This window comes from Pogona vitticeps, chromosome 4, assembly GCF_051106095.1.
Source record: "Pogona vitticeps strain Pit_001003342236 chromosome 4, PviZW2.1, whole genome shotgun sequence".
NCBI lineage: Eukaryota > Metazoa > Chordata > Lepidosauria > Squamata > Agamidae > Pogona > Pogona vitticeps.
Genome location: NC_135786.1, coordinates 120,356,975 through 120,373,654, shown reverse-complemented (window position 1 = coordinate 120,373,654; position 16,680 = coordinate 120,356,975). Strand labels below are relative to the sequence as shown.

Genomic DNA, 16,680 nt, shown 5'->3' with positions numbered 1-16,680 from the left:
CAAGAATCCTGTACTAAAAAGAAAAATTCAGTAAAAGTCCCATTATCCTTAGAAAAGTCAAATCCAGTAAATGTACCATAGTCCTTACAAATTTACAAGAGCATAGTCCATATGGAGTATTCCAAGAAAAGAAGTCCATAAAGAATATTCCATAGAACAGTCCATAGAAAATAGTCCATGCATAGTCCTTAGGGAAAAAAACCCGTAAGTCCAAGGATAATCCAGTATAGTAAAGGTTAGTCCCATGTGTCACGAATGACTGAAGGATCGGTCTTGAAAGACAATGTCCATAGGGAAAAAGTTCCTTTTTCAAGAGTAACTGGCAAGGGCTCATCGCACCTTCCCACGATGTCATCCAATCAGAGTTCGTTACTAGGCAAACAGTCCTGTTGCACCACATGACTTCTTTCTCATATGCACCAGATGTTATTTGGGTTACGGTGGTTTATCAAAGAGTCACAACAATTCCCATCTATCTAATCACACCGAGTCCTTTCTCAGGCTTTCAGAATAACATTCTCTCTGCTCGCCTAGAAAACAACTTGTCAGCATAGCAAAGATACTTTATACAAAGAAACAAGATGGAACCTCTCTGGCTTATTTCTTAATTACAAAACCCATATGCCTCAAAAGTTTTTAACTCAAAATCCCATCTCATCACATTCACCTCCTTGAGACACCTACGTTTTGTGCCCTCACAAAGGCTCCATTCTTGTTTTCCTTTCACTGCCACCAGTGGATTACCACAAAATGATGACGTTTGATCAGACACTTGTATTATGAATGCAAACAAAATTTATTTATTACATGGATTTCTGGAAATAAGATAAAATTATTTGATTCAGATGGTGTCAAGCGTGCGTGGCGGCAACCACATGAGGAATACAAAGACAAGTGTGTCCTGCCTACAGTCAAGCATGGTGGTGGGAGTGTCACGGTCTGGGGCTGCATAAATGCTGCTGGTACTGGGGAGCTACAGTTCATTGATCATGAATGCCAGTGTGTACTGTGAAATACTGAAGCTGAGCATGATCCCCTCCCATAGGAGACTGGGCCGCATGGCAGTATTCCAACATGATAATGACCCCAAACACACTCCAAAATGACCACTGCCTTGATAAAGAAGCTGAGGATAAAGGTGATGGATTGGCCAAGCAGGTCTCCAGACTTAAACCCTATTGAGCATCTGTGGAGCATCCTGAAATGGAAGGTGGAGGTGCGCAAGGTCTCTAACATCCACCAGCTCTGTGGTGTCATCATGGAGGAGTGGAAGAGGACTCCAATAGCAACCTGTGAAGCTCTGGTGAACTCTGTGCTCAAGAATGCTGGAAAATAATGGTGGCCACACAAAATAGGGACACTTTGTGCCCAATTTGGACACTGTCACTTAGGGGGATACTCACTTTTGTTGCCAGCAGTTTAGACATTAATGGCTGTGTGTTCTGTTATTTTGAGTAGACAGCAAATTTACACTGTTATACAAGCTGTATATTCAGTGCTTTACATAGTAGCCAAGTGTAATTTCTTCAGTGTTGTCATATGAAAAGATATACTAAAATATTTATGAAATGTAAGGGGGTGTACTGCTGTGATGTACTGCATATATATTTTTTTGATATACAATACACTCTAAATCCATTTTTATTCAAATGATGATTTTCATCATTTAAGGGCTCCTAGTATCAGGGATACCAGGATGCCTTTGAATTGTGGTGCTGGAGGAGACTCTTGAGAATCCCCTGGACTGCAAGGAGAACAAACCTATCAATTCTAAAGGAAATCAACCCCGAGTGCTCACTGGAAGGACAGATCCTGAAGCTGAAGCTCCAGTACTTTGGCCATCTAATGAGAAGAAAAGACTCCCTGGAAAAGACCCTGATGTTGGGAAAGTGTGATGGCAAGAGGAGAAGGGGACGACCAAGGATGAGATGGCTGGACAGTGTCTGCGAAGCAATCAACATGAATTTGACACAACTCCGGGAGGCAGTGGAGGATAGGAGGGCCTGGCGTGCTCTGGTCCATGGGGTCACGAAGAGTCGGACACGACTAAACGACGACGACGGTATCAGGGATCCCACTTGCCCATTCTCAGAGATGGCTCAACTAGAGAAACTGAATATTCAAAATAATTATTTTGAATATTATTAAATTTTTATTAAATATTATTGAATTATTAAATTTGCGGATGATACGACAGTGGTGGGACTCATAAATAAGAACAATGAGTCTGCTTATAGAAAGGAAGTACAAAGATTGATACTATGGTGTAAAGAAAATCATCTCACACTTAACATCAAAAAAACTAAAGAACTCATAATTGATTTTAGGAGGAAGAGAAATGTACATTTAGCATTGTACATAAACGGTGAGGAAGTGGAGAGAGTTGGTAGTTTTAAATTTCTGGGTACTTACATCTCAGAGGACCTCTCATGGACTATAAATGCCAACATACTAATAAAGAAGGCACAGAAGAGGCTGTATTTCCTGAGAATGCTCGGGAAGTTAAATTTATCACAGCATTTACTTCTGTCCTACTATCGTAGCACCATTGAGAGTGTCCTAACCTATGGCATTCTGGCATGGTTTGGGAGTAGCTCTGTAGCGGACAAAAAAGCTCTACAGAGAACCATTAAAATTGCCCAGAATATCATCGGGCTCCAGCTACCAACCCTGTATGACATCTTCACATCCCGCTGTCTGAGGAAGTCACACAGCATCCTGAGAGACTCTTCCCATCCTGCTTATAACTTTTTCGAACTGTTACCGTCTGGCAGAAGATATAGAACAATTAAGACTCGGACCACACGTTTTCTAAATAGTTTTTATCCTAGAGCTATAATTGCAATTAATAATGAGCTTAAAGACCACCAGTAGTGAATAATTAGTTGGACTGTGTTACTTGGCCTGAGGTGTAGATGTTTGTATTTTTAGTGGGGGACTTCTAGTGGGTGAGGAGTGTTTGGGGAATGTTATGTGTGTGCATGTGTCTGGTCTCTGGGTGTCTGTGAATTTCGTTGTATGGGTATACTGTGTATATACTTACAATGACAATAAATTATATTATTATTATTATTATGTTAGCTGTTGCTACTTATAAGAGTAATGAGATACATTACTTTAATGCTATTTTGAAATTTTGTCAGTAGCTGCACGGGGGAAGTGTTATTTGTGTACATAAAGTTGTTGATGAAAGCATAGGAAAAGAAAAGAAAAGGATTCTGGTCTGCTAGTCTTAATAAATTGTTAATTCTTCAAGCACTCACTCTGAAATGATCCGTTTTATTGAATTTTACTTATTAATTAATTAATTAATTTACTTAAAGCTTTCAGACTGAACTGGTGTTCTAGCCAAGAGCAGGCTATGTGCCATACTTTGAAAGTGAAGAGGATTGAAACAAATGGACTTTAGCTAAAGTAGTATCTTTGACATCACACATAGAGAGACTGTAATAATCCCAATTTTACAATTGTCTGCACCTGGACACTATCCCAGGAATATCCAGTACCTTGGGTGAAATGAATCTTGAGCTTGAAAGGCCAAGAGAGCTTTAAGTAATCAGCTAACATCATAGTTGGTCAGCATCATCAATGTGATTGCCCTTTACTGAGTTCTATGAATAATAGCGACTAAAAACACTGTGTTTCCCCAAAGCTTACAATACTGTTTCTGACACAAGGGTAGACACATGAGGAAGGACAGGTGGAGAAGAGAGTGACGTGCATGTATAACACGTATTTACTTTGTATTTTATTAACATTGCGAGAACTTGGAAATAATTGATGAACATTAAATCATTATTTTTGTATTAAAGAGGAGGATAAGTGAACTGATGCATCAAATCTTCTATGAATAATGTTTGAAAGTAATGTTTTAACACAAAAGTAACAATTGTAATACATTATTTTCTAGCTTTGAGCATGGTTAGAGGAGAGCGTCTTCTGTCTTTAACAGCAGAGTAATCTAATCTAGTGGTGAAAGCTTTCAAGTCAGTTTTAGCAGAGATATAGGACATGTTAAGGGAAAAGATAGGTTAAGAAGAGCATTGAAGAAAGCTAAAAAATCAGTCATATATGTATAGCCAGCGCATATAACTATGGACTATGTTTTCAAATTAAAAATCTACATTGGAATGTAGTTCAATGACATCAAATTCTTCCCTCTCCCTCTGCTGTGTATCCCTTGCAGCAGCTCCCTCTGAACTTTAGGCCTGTTCTGGCAATTTCTGCCACTCTCAGCTATATGTGTGTTTGTGTGTTAAAAATATATGTATATGTAATATACGTTACACACACACACGTGTGTGTGTGTGCGCGCACACACACACACACACAAATACTAAACTATTTAGTCAGCTATTTATGAAATTTAGTTTTCTTGAAATTATTGCTTATTTCATTGCTTATACAGTGAGTTTTCCCCCTCTTCCCTACACCCAATCTGTGTCTATATTGTTTAGTGTCAAGGAGGAATGTCATATTACTCACCAATCATGAAGACCATAGCTTATGTTATTGTAGTTATCCTATGGTTAAATGTTGCTGAAGGAGTGCCACCTTTTGGTAAATGGGTGGAATAACATGAGCAAAGCATTTGTGCTTTTCTCCCTGGGTATAGAAAAACGTATGTCAGGAAATAAACGTTAATTAAATGGAAAAGTTTCAGAAGAGTTTTCTTTCTCAAAATGGACAAAGGGACAGTGGTTTGTTAGTAATGGAATAGGCTGTCAGGCTGTGAATAATGTCAACACTTGTACCAACTAACGCCCTTACTTCTTTGAAAAGTTTCAGATCCATACAGTTGAGTAAACCACTGTGGAGGGGGTAGGCAGAGGCAGTTATTCTAATCATAGGAAGGCATGTATGGATCCAGTATTAGGCAAATGTTCCCAGCTATGGGAGTGGTGGTCAATTTAGCAGTGGATTAAAATGCCTAAGGAAGATTATGGAACCATTTTCCATAGTGCTTTTGAAATGAATCATGAAGAGTTGTTGATTTTTTTATCACAGTGTTCCCACAGGATTTCCTTGTTTGATTTTCTGTGCTCTGTAGCAGTGGTGTGAGTCAGAAAGCATCTTATTTAAGATCCTGTGATTTTCTGTTTTTTAAAAAACTCTAAAAGCAAGATTAGATTTTTTTTAAAAAAAATATTGCTCTATACCTGGTGGTAACAGCTTCCTGGGCAGAAGCCTTCAGGTGGCACTAAACCAGCAAAGAAAATGCATAAAGCAAAAAATTCCAGCAATAAAACTTGCTTACTAATATTTCTGCAAGGTTTCCTCAATATTTTTAAAGAGAGATTTAAAAAAAAAGAGAGATGCTGATTCCAAAAAGAACAGAAGTGGATTTACAGAGAGTGTTCACAGTGAGAGGATCTTGAAATCAGAATATATTTCTTAAAGAGATGCTGATGAGAATTCAGATGGAATTTATTGCTGGTATAAGTGTCATTGTGTAAATCATGGTGGCAAATTACTGCTGAATTCTTGGTCATACACCAACTCATATGACTGGCATATGACTAGGAATGTGAACAGCAGCTTGTCAATTAATTGCAATATCCTAATATAATTTTATGCATTTGTCATTACTCTGGTATAAATCCCCAGTAGGGCCCAAGCTGCTGATTTCTTAAAGAGAAGATAAGTAGGGTAATAATTTTCTATATGATGGGGAAGATGATAGCCTTGTAAGTACAAATCCTGTTGTAAGTCATGTTTTTAAATGAGTGATGTTTTCAGTGTTGGGCAAATGCTAGGCTTGGAGGTCCATAACTAGCCACAGAACTTTGTTATTCTTACTTAATGTGATGTTCTTGGTAAGGTCATGAGTAAATGGAACATTTCCATGCTTCCACCAGCCTTCCTCGGTATCCATAAAAAAAACTCTAGAAGCAGGACATTGTTCCATTGCAAAAAGTTCTGAGCAACAAGAGAGAGGGCTGGCATCATAAACCTGTCCCTTGACCACACCACTTAGATGACAGATCTAGGAGCACTTGATAGGATTTTTTTCCATGTAGAAAGCAAAAACAGAAAATCCTTTGTCCATGTGGAAGATTATCAGGTCAGGGAAACAAAAATCTATCTAGCCTAGGATTCTTCCTGATATTCTAGTTTTCTATGTAGAAGGATTTTTGTATAGTATAGTCAATTATGTAAGGCTCAACTTGCCATCCTAGATGTATAGGTTGGATGGCATGGTACCTTTCTGGGACATCTCTCTGGAACTAGAGTTGAAAGCACTGTTTTACAATGGCTCCAGTCCTTCTTGAAGGGAAGAACAAAAAAGGTGGTGTTGGGGGACTCCTGTTCAATGCTGAGGCCATTGGCGTGTGGCATTTCTCAGGGGTTTGTTTTGTCTTCCATGCTTGCCGTATCCCCCTAGTGTCCCTTGTTTATTCTCCCCAAACACAGGCCCACCCTCAGGATGCGTTGCCTCTTTTTACGCTGCCACCAGTGGATCTAGTCCACAATACACCAAATATATTTCAGACACGTGCTGCCAACACAACAGGTTTTATTGATCATTTAGTTGGTATGTAAACCACAGATGTAAATCACAGTTGTTGAGGATCATTCATTAAATTGGATTTGATTACACGTTTACTTGTATGTGTTTTTATTCACAGTAACCTCTTTCACAATATTTTTAATCATCTATCTATTCTTTATTCCTTTTATCTCTTTCCTATTATCTATAACACTCCAACTTTCCAATCTCTGTCTTAACTCTCTCAATTCAATGTCCTAACTCTCTCACTTCCATTCCCTATCTCTTCTCTGTCTCTCTCTCTCCAACTGTCACTCTAACTCCACCCCTCCTGTCCTATCATAGGCTCCTGCACTTCAGCTGCATATGATGGACAGGAGTGACGTGGGTATTCCGCCACAATACTATTTAACACATACATAAAACTGGGAGAGCTTGTCCGAAGTTTTGTGGTTTCTTATGCAGTATGCAGATGACACCAAGCTCACTCTCTCCTTCCATCTAAATCTGAGGAAGCTCTTTTGGCTCTACATCATGTAATATTTATATACAGTGGTGCCTCGCAAGATGAATTTAATTTGTTCCGCGGTTAATGTTGTCTTGCGAAAAATGTGTCTTGCAAAATGCGTGTTCCCATAGGAATGCATTGAAATCTATTTAATGCGATTTAATGCGTTCCTATGGGCAATAAAAGTCAGAACAAAGTCAGATTTGGTTTACAAAGGGTTTATTAAGTGCTCTTTAAAGCCATACATATTGTGAAGATGATTTCAAAAATTTCAGTCAAAAAACTTTACCTTTTTTAACATCATAGAAAACATTTAAAAATCAGCAAACATGAGGCAGGAACAAATAATGGGAAACATTCATCTTGTGAAGCGCGGCCATAGGAACATTCATCTTGCGAGTAATCAACCCAGTTGCCAAAACCATTTATCTTGCAAGTTTTTTGTCCTGTGAGGTGTTCGTTTTGTGAGGCACCACTGTACTTACTGTTTTTAGCTTTTAAATATGGTATTTTTATTGATGTAAGTTGCCTTGGGTCCTTTTAAAGGAGAAAAGTAGTGTAAAATATTTTAAAGAAATGAAATAAAATATACATACATACATACATACATACATACATACATACATACATACATACATACATACATACATACATACATACATACATACATACATACATACATACATACATACAACTTCAGAGGACCATTTACCCCCCTACAAAGGTGCACTCATGGGGCAAAGTGTCAAATTCGAGAACATGGGTTTTACGGTATGTTATGCTAGTTCTGAGGAAGTGTACATAGGTTTCAGAGAGAGAGAGAACAGACCAGGTGCTTTATTTTTAATAAGAAAATGCCTTTCTGCTGCTGCAGAGAGTGACTTGGCTGATCAGTGCACCCGTTTCTGATCCTGGGCAAGAATGCCCATAGAGTAATGCAGGCAGAAGAATGTTTGCTTCCACAAGAAAAACCCACCAGCAACCTCATCATAATGTAAGTGCTTCCACCCTGAATGTGGTGTTACTTGCTTCTCATATGATAAAATGTAGGCTATTGGACATCCAAACACAGGAACTGCAAAGTGCTATGAATGAGACCTGCTCACTGATGAGTCTGCAGATTCCCATCAAAGTAGGTCAGCCAGCACAGTATCTTTACCTGCTAAAATGTCCCTGTGAATGCAGGGCTTTTACCCTTGCTAGATGCAACACCATTCCATCGGCAGTGCTGTAAGTGCCATATTAAAGAAGAGGGGCTGTTCAGATTTTGACACACGGAGTTGTATCTTATCAACAGGAGAGTCAGTTATAATGGAGAATGTGGCAACCTTTTTGAACCAAATAACGAGGAGCTGCAGACTGGGACATAAAAAGTTTGTAGATTCAGTTCATTAATAGTTTGTTGTTATCCTGCATACGTAATTTTTAGTATATGCCAACAAAGGTCTTGACTGACTGACTGACTTTTTATAGAGACAAATACAATATAACAATAATAAAAACAAAAACAATAGTAAAGATAAAAATATCATAAAAATATTTTCTGGCCTAGATCTTGTGCTGCATGTTTCTGGGGGCCAGGCTCGGGTGATTCCCTGAAAGATGGAAGGTGACCCTTACTAGTGTGATTAGATGGATGTCTTTCCTGACATCTGATTGCACCTTAACGTAATCATCTGTGTGAAAATGATATTGTGCTACAGGGTCACCAGTACCCTGAAAATGCTAGAAGAAACTGGACCACATACATCAGCAAATAGTTCAGTTTGGACATGGACTCACAACTTCACTGAGACCAGAGTGCAGTGCTGCTTCCAGTTTTCCTAAGCACCTCTGATCTGAAGGGTTGCACTGTCCTGGAATAATCTGTGATAATTATGGGAGTAGAGAAGAACGAGTGTCTGTTAGGAAACCTGGAAACTTTCCCCCCCTCCCAAACAACATTAAAGCCTGTCTTTAATGAACAGAAAAATTTATCCGTGTCAAATGGATGGAAGAAAATAATGGAGATTTGCTGTTTATACCTAAATGAGTAAAAGAGACACAGATAATGAATGAGGTGTGGGAGGAAGTGATCAGGTTTGAGAACATTATTCTATGAATACTGGAAGCAGACAATAAAAGAAGGGAGGGTATACTCCAAGAAACCCTAATCAGTAAAAACAGGCTTAATTTTGCAACTTATAATTATCTTGCTCCCTTGTGGCATGCAGCTATTCATGCAAGGGTGGTTTGACCTATCTTTGCTTCCAGCAAGGACTAAATAAATGAAGGCAAACAGAAAGAACTTGCTGATGGATCTTTTGCCCAAGCCTGCTTCCACCCACCCTTATTTGAAGCCAGGCTTACCTTTCACGTTACTTCACTGGCTGTCTCTTTTTCTCCCACAGATGATAACTGCACAGACAGTTTCACACCAAACCAAGTGGCTCGGATGCATTGTTACCTGGATCTGGTGTACCAGCAGTGGACTCAAGGCAGAAAGCTCACCCCTATCCCTATGCCACCCATGGTTATTGGCCAGAGCAAGGATACTCTTTCCATATATTGGCTGCCTCCCATTAGTGGGGTGCTCTATGAAAGGTAAAATAGGAATCTAAGGGAATAAAAACAGTCTCAATTAGCTTTAATATGCAGCTGAAAAGAATCTTAGTATATTAACTAGCTTACTAGTAAAGATGTCCCAGGGCCTGATAATTTGAACTCTTCAGCACCATGCACCATATTTATTGCACATGGAAAATCCTTACATTCTTCCTTGGTGCATCTATAATGTTTAATTACTTTTTAGGATCATGCAACCTCACAGCCTCTTTAAAAACATATGAAGCTGCCTTACACTGTCATATAATTGGTCCATCTAGACCAATGTTATCAGTTCTGACTCATTGTGGCTCTCCAGGTCTTCAAGCAGAATATTCTTCTAGTTGTACTTGAAGAACCCTGATACTCTTTGCTAACCTTCCATACTAAGCAGTCTTGGACCTACCTAGCTTCCAAACTCAGGTGTGATCAGAAAGGAATTATGGTTTTGTTTTCTTCTTACTGTTGGAAGCCTTTAATTCTCACATTTAATTCATTTACTGGAAGAAGAGTGGGGGATGTCTTCTGCCATCTTGTTGTAAGACATAGTTGTTTGGGGAACTCATTTTAAAGCTATGAGGTAAGATATAACTTATAATCAATCAACCAATTAGCCAATATCTTTCATAATGTTCAAAGTTGGCCAGATTGGAACACTTGTTAAATTGTATTAAGCTCCTTATTTTAAAGAAACAAACATGCTTCAAGCTCTGTTTTATCAAGATGCTTTGTTAAGAATAAGTACATTTAGGGTTCAAATATAATGCTAAACCATAGTTAATTTGAAGCGGTACTGGAAGTTTCCATTAAACCATGCCAAAGGAGAGGGGAAAGTGTTGAAGTATAGAACTACTCATATAGCAATAAACTGTGTTCTACCCTTCAATAAAGCCTAATAGTTGCTGCCTGAGAGAGAGAACTCACAATGTGACATTGGTGGGGCTGGCCCTGCATGTATGTCTTCTGGGTATTTTGCCACCTCCTTGCCTTTCCTACTTGAAATGTAAAGTTTCTTGTGATGTGTTTCATAGACAGGCTTTCTTCTGACTTTGCCCCCCCCCCTCTCTCTCTCTCTGTGTGTGTGTGTGTGTGTGTGTGTGTTGTGTGTGTATGATTCCTCTCCTGTCCTCCTCTCCACCCACCCACACATACTCATTGCAGTGATAAAATGTTTATTTGAACATGAACACTGTGGCAAAGCTCTACTTGAGCTCGTATTTGTGAGTTCCAGAAGGTGATGGAGATGAGCTGGCAATTCCTTTCAGCTGTTTGCCAGTTGACATACCTTTTGCCTGGGCTTTATGTCTGAAACAAGTTGGGGGAGGGGTAGACAGTTATTTGTACAGCTGTTGGAAAGAAAACCCCAGCTTTAAGCCTTTTGTGGAAAGTGGCATGATACATAGATCACTACGTGATGACCGATGTAACTGTAGAATAGTTCTGGAGTTCTGCATTTGAAAAAGTCCCCACAATCTAACTACAGTCAGAATAAACCCTTTCTCACACAGTGCTGCCCCTTGCCCCATCTATTGCACCTGAATTTGCTTTACTTTCGTTCCTCCTCCATCTTTGAAAAATACTTCAGTTTTCTCTGCTACATCTCTTTTGGGTGTTACAGAACACTTTAGGTACTTACAGTGGTAAAGGCAGAGTATGAGTGACTAGTATCCATGAACAGATTTTGGGATGGTTGGAGAAAAATATTTTACCTTCAAACAACTGAAAGCTCCAATCCAAACTGGAAAGTTGCCTGTTCTTAGTAGAAATAGGATTTACGAAATATATGTACAGTAGCTTACTGGTAAATGACTCCTGGAACAATCTTCTAAAGAGTCTTATGGTGCAGGGGTTAAACTGTAGTATTGCAGCCAAAATGCTGCTCATGGTCAGTGTTTGATACCAATGGATCTGATAGCCGACTCGAGATTAATTCAGCCTTCCCTCCTTCTGGGATTGCTAAAATGAGTACCCAGCTTGCTTGTGGCAGTGTGTAGCCTGTATAATTAAAAATTGTAAACTGTCCAGAGAGTGCTTTAAGCACTATGGGATGGTGTATAAGCACTACACTTTGCTTTAAAACAAAAAGACTTAGAAAATCATGAGTGCTGAAGCTGAAACATCTTTAATAAACTGGCACACAGGCTTGGATGGCTGAAAGAGAACAGAGTGATTACTTTTCCCTTTATTTTAGAGCCCCAGGGAGTCTCTGTGGAAATTGTGCTGGAGATGGGACATTCAGCCAGTATGCGTATGAGGCCTCATCGCCTCTAATCTGTGATTCTTCTGGCTACTGGACTCCAAAGGAAGCAACAGGTAAAATCCCTGGCAGATATGGACTGGTATCCTATCAATGAAGACACCTTATATATTCAGCTATTTCACAGAGCTTGGAATGTTAACTTTCAAGATCAGTTAGTTAACACTGACCATCAGAAATTGGGACATGAACTCGTTGGTGTCAACATTTGAAATGGGGAAAAAGTCAACTCTTTAAATTGACATCATAAATCTAAGTGTTAGGTTAATGGGCTCTCTACAGAGAATATAAGTCACTCACACTTCCCTTCCCCAAAGAAGACAATTTTCCTTTCCTTTTGAAGCTAGGTTTATAATATTGTATGTAGTTTAACCTTGTCAGTATAAATGTGTCTACATTATAACACCAGAAAACCTTAGTCAAGATACTAACAACCTACATTATTTCTTTAGGATTCTGTCTTAAATCTATCAGCACCCTCAAGCTTGAGAACCATTGATCTATAAAGAGCTTTGCGACTCCTGATGCACTTCTTTAACATAATGTACTAAGAAACTTTGCTTGAGAGTTCTGGCCTCCTTCTGGCCCTCTCAGAGAGCTTCTGGCCTCTCTCATCTCAGGTAGCTGCTGAGATTGTAGTGACCCCATTCCTGTTGCACGCAAATCATTTGTGCTGCCCCATAAAAGAAAAAAAATTAAACCCAGGCTTCTGCCACCCATGGATTATTTTCTTACTGTTGATGCTGAATTGGCAAACCCACAAAGCTATGATGCTACATTTTGAATCCAATTCTTTTGTTCTGATCATCCCACAGCTGATTGTAAATGAAAAAGAAACCCCCCGTAGCACCAAAAGAAGTTGTGTTTTTCTTTTTCATGTTCATTAATAAATTCTCCCATTTCATGTTTCATTCAGACAGGCAGATTTGTTGCCAACCATGTGATGGCCAGTCTGACCAAGCCTCCAGCAGTGGCTTGGCCCTTTCCTGTATACCAAAGCCTTTAGGAGAGGGGCTATGTAAATTATCCCAGCTTCGCTTGATCCAGATGCTTCTGAGTTGTAGTTTTGCTTTTATAACATTACTTTCAAACAGTATCTATGGTAGACTGGAGTCAATGGTCAACATTTTATTGAAAGTTTATGCTTTGTAAAAGAAATTGCACAACTGCATCCACACTCAGGAATGCACATGCCCAAAATTGTATGTTTACTCAGGAGCTCTACCAGTACCTCATTAATGAGTAGTAATTTACTGCCAAGTCTTCTATTTTTCATATATAAAATCCCACTCAGCCATAGAAATTCACTAGATGGTAGCAACAGTAAACCAGTCTTTGAACATGTCACATATTTTGAAAACTCTATTGGGATTACTGTAAATTGAAATCAACTTGACAGTACATAGCACACACATGCATATGCGCACGCACGCACACACACACACACTCACACAGCCTTTTCTGTTTGGAGAGAGATAATCTAGACCAGGCTTGTCCAACCTTGGCCCTCCAGATGTTCTTAGACTACAGCTCCCAGAAGCCTTCAGCACCACCTCTGCTGGCCAGGAGTTGAAGTCCAAGAACATCTGGAGGGCCACGGTTGGACAAGCCTGATCTAGACTGACATAGTCCATTCTACAAAGACAAATAAAATTGATACTTTTAAAGAATAATTTTATTAATTTTTCTTTAAAAACATTATTTTCAGATATTAGGTTTTGAGGGTCTTTGTCACTAATAAACACTGAAATAACAAATGTAAAATGCATGAATCTACTGTATTGTTACCTTCCTTGCCTCTGTGTTAGATATGATTATGTTTGAATAGTATGTAGCTAGAGTAGTACTAGAAGGAGCTGGAATTTTTAGCATGTATACATTACTGAAACGATGATGTCTATGTTGGCTCAGGCATGTCGTGAGAACGGCTGATGGTCGGATCTCCTGTATGGAGAATTAGTGCAGGGAAATCACCCCAGAGAGAAATCACAGCTGCGATACAAGGATATCTGCAAGCAGGATCTGAAGGCCTTAGGAATGGACCTCAACAGATGGGAAACCTTGACATCCAAGCATTCAGCCTGGAGGCAGGCAGTGCATCATGGCCTCTCCCATCTTGATGAGGCACTTGTCCAAGAGGCTGAGGCAAAGGGGCAGACCCAAAACCAGCAAAATCAGGGAGCTGGACAAGAGAAGATTGTATTTGTCTTCAGTGTGGAAGGAATTGTCACTCTCCAGTTGTCCTTCTGAGCCACACTAGACGCTGCCCCGAGACCTCTATTCAGAGCATATTACCATAGTCTCTCGAGACTGAAGGATGCCTAATAAAAACAATTAATACAAATGTAGCTAATAGAAGTCACTAAGGACAAATGCAGCCCATTAGAATTCAAGCTGGGATACATTCTTGAACAACTGTGAAATTCTTTCTACTGCTGTGAAACCCACTTTCAATGCTGCTCAGGATGTCATCTGAAAGGTTCCTCCTTCCACGCCACAGCAGCACAAATAGTCCTGCTTTAGAAGTTATGACCTTTCTCAACTTATCAAAGTGACCCTCTCATTTTGTTCTCTCTCTTAGGGCCTCCAGATGTTCGTCAGTCCTGTGAGACCAGCTTGCAGGCCTGGAGCCCTGAATTTAATCTGTTCAACATGAGCATGACCACTCCTTGCCTTCAGCCACTTGGTTGTATTTTGGAGTTGCGCTTTTTGCATCCAGTATATCCAGACTCTTTAGTGGTGTGGACTACCAATTTCTCAACAGATTCCAAGGCTTTGTCAGATATTGAGATCCTAACAGAGCATGGGGGTTCTGTACACCTGGGACCCATGGACACATCCTGTGATGTGCCCCTTACAATCAAACTGAACCTGAACAAGAAGGTGTCTGGCATAAAGATCTATACTTTTGATGAGAAAATGGAGATAGATGCTGCACAGCTGATTTCCACACCTCTGTGCCCACTTTGTTCCAGTTGCAAACCTGTGAGGTACAGAGTTCTCCGGCATCCCCCATTTTTGAATGGATCCCCAGCAATGGTGATGCAACCAGGACAAAGGTTTATTGACAAGTGAGTGATTAGATTAGTACTAAGGAACTTTCTCATAGCTGATGGGCCCTCAGGAATATCCCAGTTCCTTTCTATTTGTTTCTTTCTGAAATCTAGCACTTCCCTCTGCCATGAAATAGTTACTATTGATTCTAGGATACTAGCCGGTTACAAGAAATTCAATAGAATGATTCCCAACTAGCTGGATATGCATTACTTTAAAGACACTGTTTTACTTTAAAGTGTCTTATTTTAAAAACAGTGTCTTTAAAATAACACCTGAAATCATTTCAAGTATATTCAATTTAAATGTATTGGAATGTTCCCATTTAGATTTTGTTATTTCATGTTGATCTGCTCTGATCTTCAACCAGTATATCCTGCTGACCCCACTCATCTCATCTATACAAAAAGCTGTTGGACTAATCACTCTGTTTCTAATTTGCTTTTCTTGTTTGTTAGTAGAGCTGTTATAAAAGTCCATGAAAATGTTAGATTTTACTTATTCCCTAAATTTGGAGTTTATTTTATTACTCAGAAGGAAGAAAATGTCCAGAGGTAGTGACACCTGTAGAGACCTCCAGCTTCCACTAGGAGGCTTCTACTTGCCCACTTAGTAGGCTGCTTCTGAGAAAAGCAGCACTACCCACATTTCCAGAAGCCTGGGTGTAGAATGTTTCTGGAGAAGTGAATAAAAGAGACACATAAAAAAATAGTGTTTTTATTCCTTATGCAACACTTTATTTTCTGGTTATGAAGTTAGTGTTCTCTGGTTTTCACTTAGAATATTTTTCTTACATTTGGGGGAATGAGTCTTAAATTTCATTGGCTGTTGATAAGCACTAAGAAATAGGACCCTTTTTTACCTGTGTTATGCCAACAGTGCTGGCTGCCAGTGTCAGATTGAAGGTTTCATGCCTTTACTAGCTGAGACCCACATTCATTATTATTATTATTATTATTATTATTATTATTATTATTATTATTATTATTATTATTATTATTATTATTATTATTATTATTATTATTATTACACCACATTTCTCCCAAAAAGGGACCCAAAGTGGCTCACACAATTTAAAAACACAATAAGCTAAATATTAAAAGATAAATTAAACAATATATGATGTCAAATAAAATTGAAAGATTAAACATTAAAACATGGAAGAGATTGAAATTATTCGCTAAAATGGAGTTCAGGGATTTAGTTGTGACTGCTAAAAGCCTGCCTGAAGAGGTGGGTCTTTAGCTTTTTTTGGAAGGATAACAGAGAAGGGGCCATCCTGATCTCATGAGGGAGAGCGTTCCATAGCCTGAGAGCTGCCGCAGAGAAGGCCCTCTCCCGTGTCTCCATCAGCTGTGCTTGTACTGGCAATGGGACCGAGAGGAGGGTCTCTTGCTGATCTTTATCTCAGAGAAGGTGCACATAGGGAGATACGGTCCTTCAGGTAGCCTGGACCAAAGCTGTACAGGGCTTTATAGGTAATGACCGGCACTTTGAATTGGGCCCAGGAACGGACTAGTAGCCAGTGCTGTTCTTGTAACAGGAGCGTTATATGCTCCCTGTAGCTGGCCCCAGTCAGTAGTCTGGCTGCAGAGTTTAGCACCAGCTGAAATATGTTTTCTCTTTCTAAGAGTTACAAAATGACAATTTTGGCTCATGTTTGACTTAGTGTGTTCACAATTTAATTTTGTGGTTCTTGAGTTAGTGTTTGTTTCATATCACTGATTATTACTGGCCGCGGGTCTGGTCTCTGTTGGATGGAAAGAAATATTTTAAATGAATTAATTA

General features: G+C 39.3%; 1 protein-coding gene across 3 annotated transcripts in view; it reads left to right on the top strand.

The window, feature by feature from the left end:
• Positions 1-16,680, top strand: part of PAPPA2 (pappalysin 2) — a 435,383-nt gene that overhangs the window by 204,798 nt on the left and 213,905 nt on the right. For all 3 annotated transcript variants that reach the window (XM_072998203.2, XM_072998204.2, XM_072998205.2), the window contains exons 5-7: positions 9,389-9,581; positions 11,773-11,894; positions 14,420-14,909. In XM_072998203.2, the coding sequence (XP_072854304.2) occupies positions 9,389-9,581; positions 11,773-11,894; positions 14,420-14,909 (805 nt within the window). The remainder of the gene's footprint in view (positions 1-9,388; positions 9,582-11,772; positions 11,895-14,419; positions 14,910-16,680) is intronic.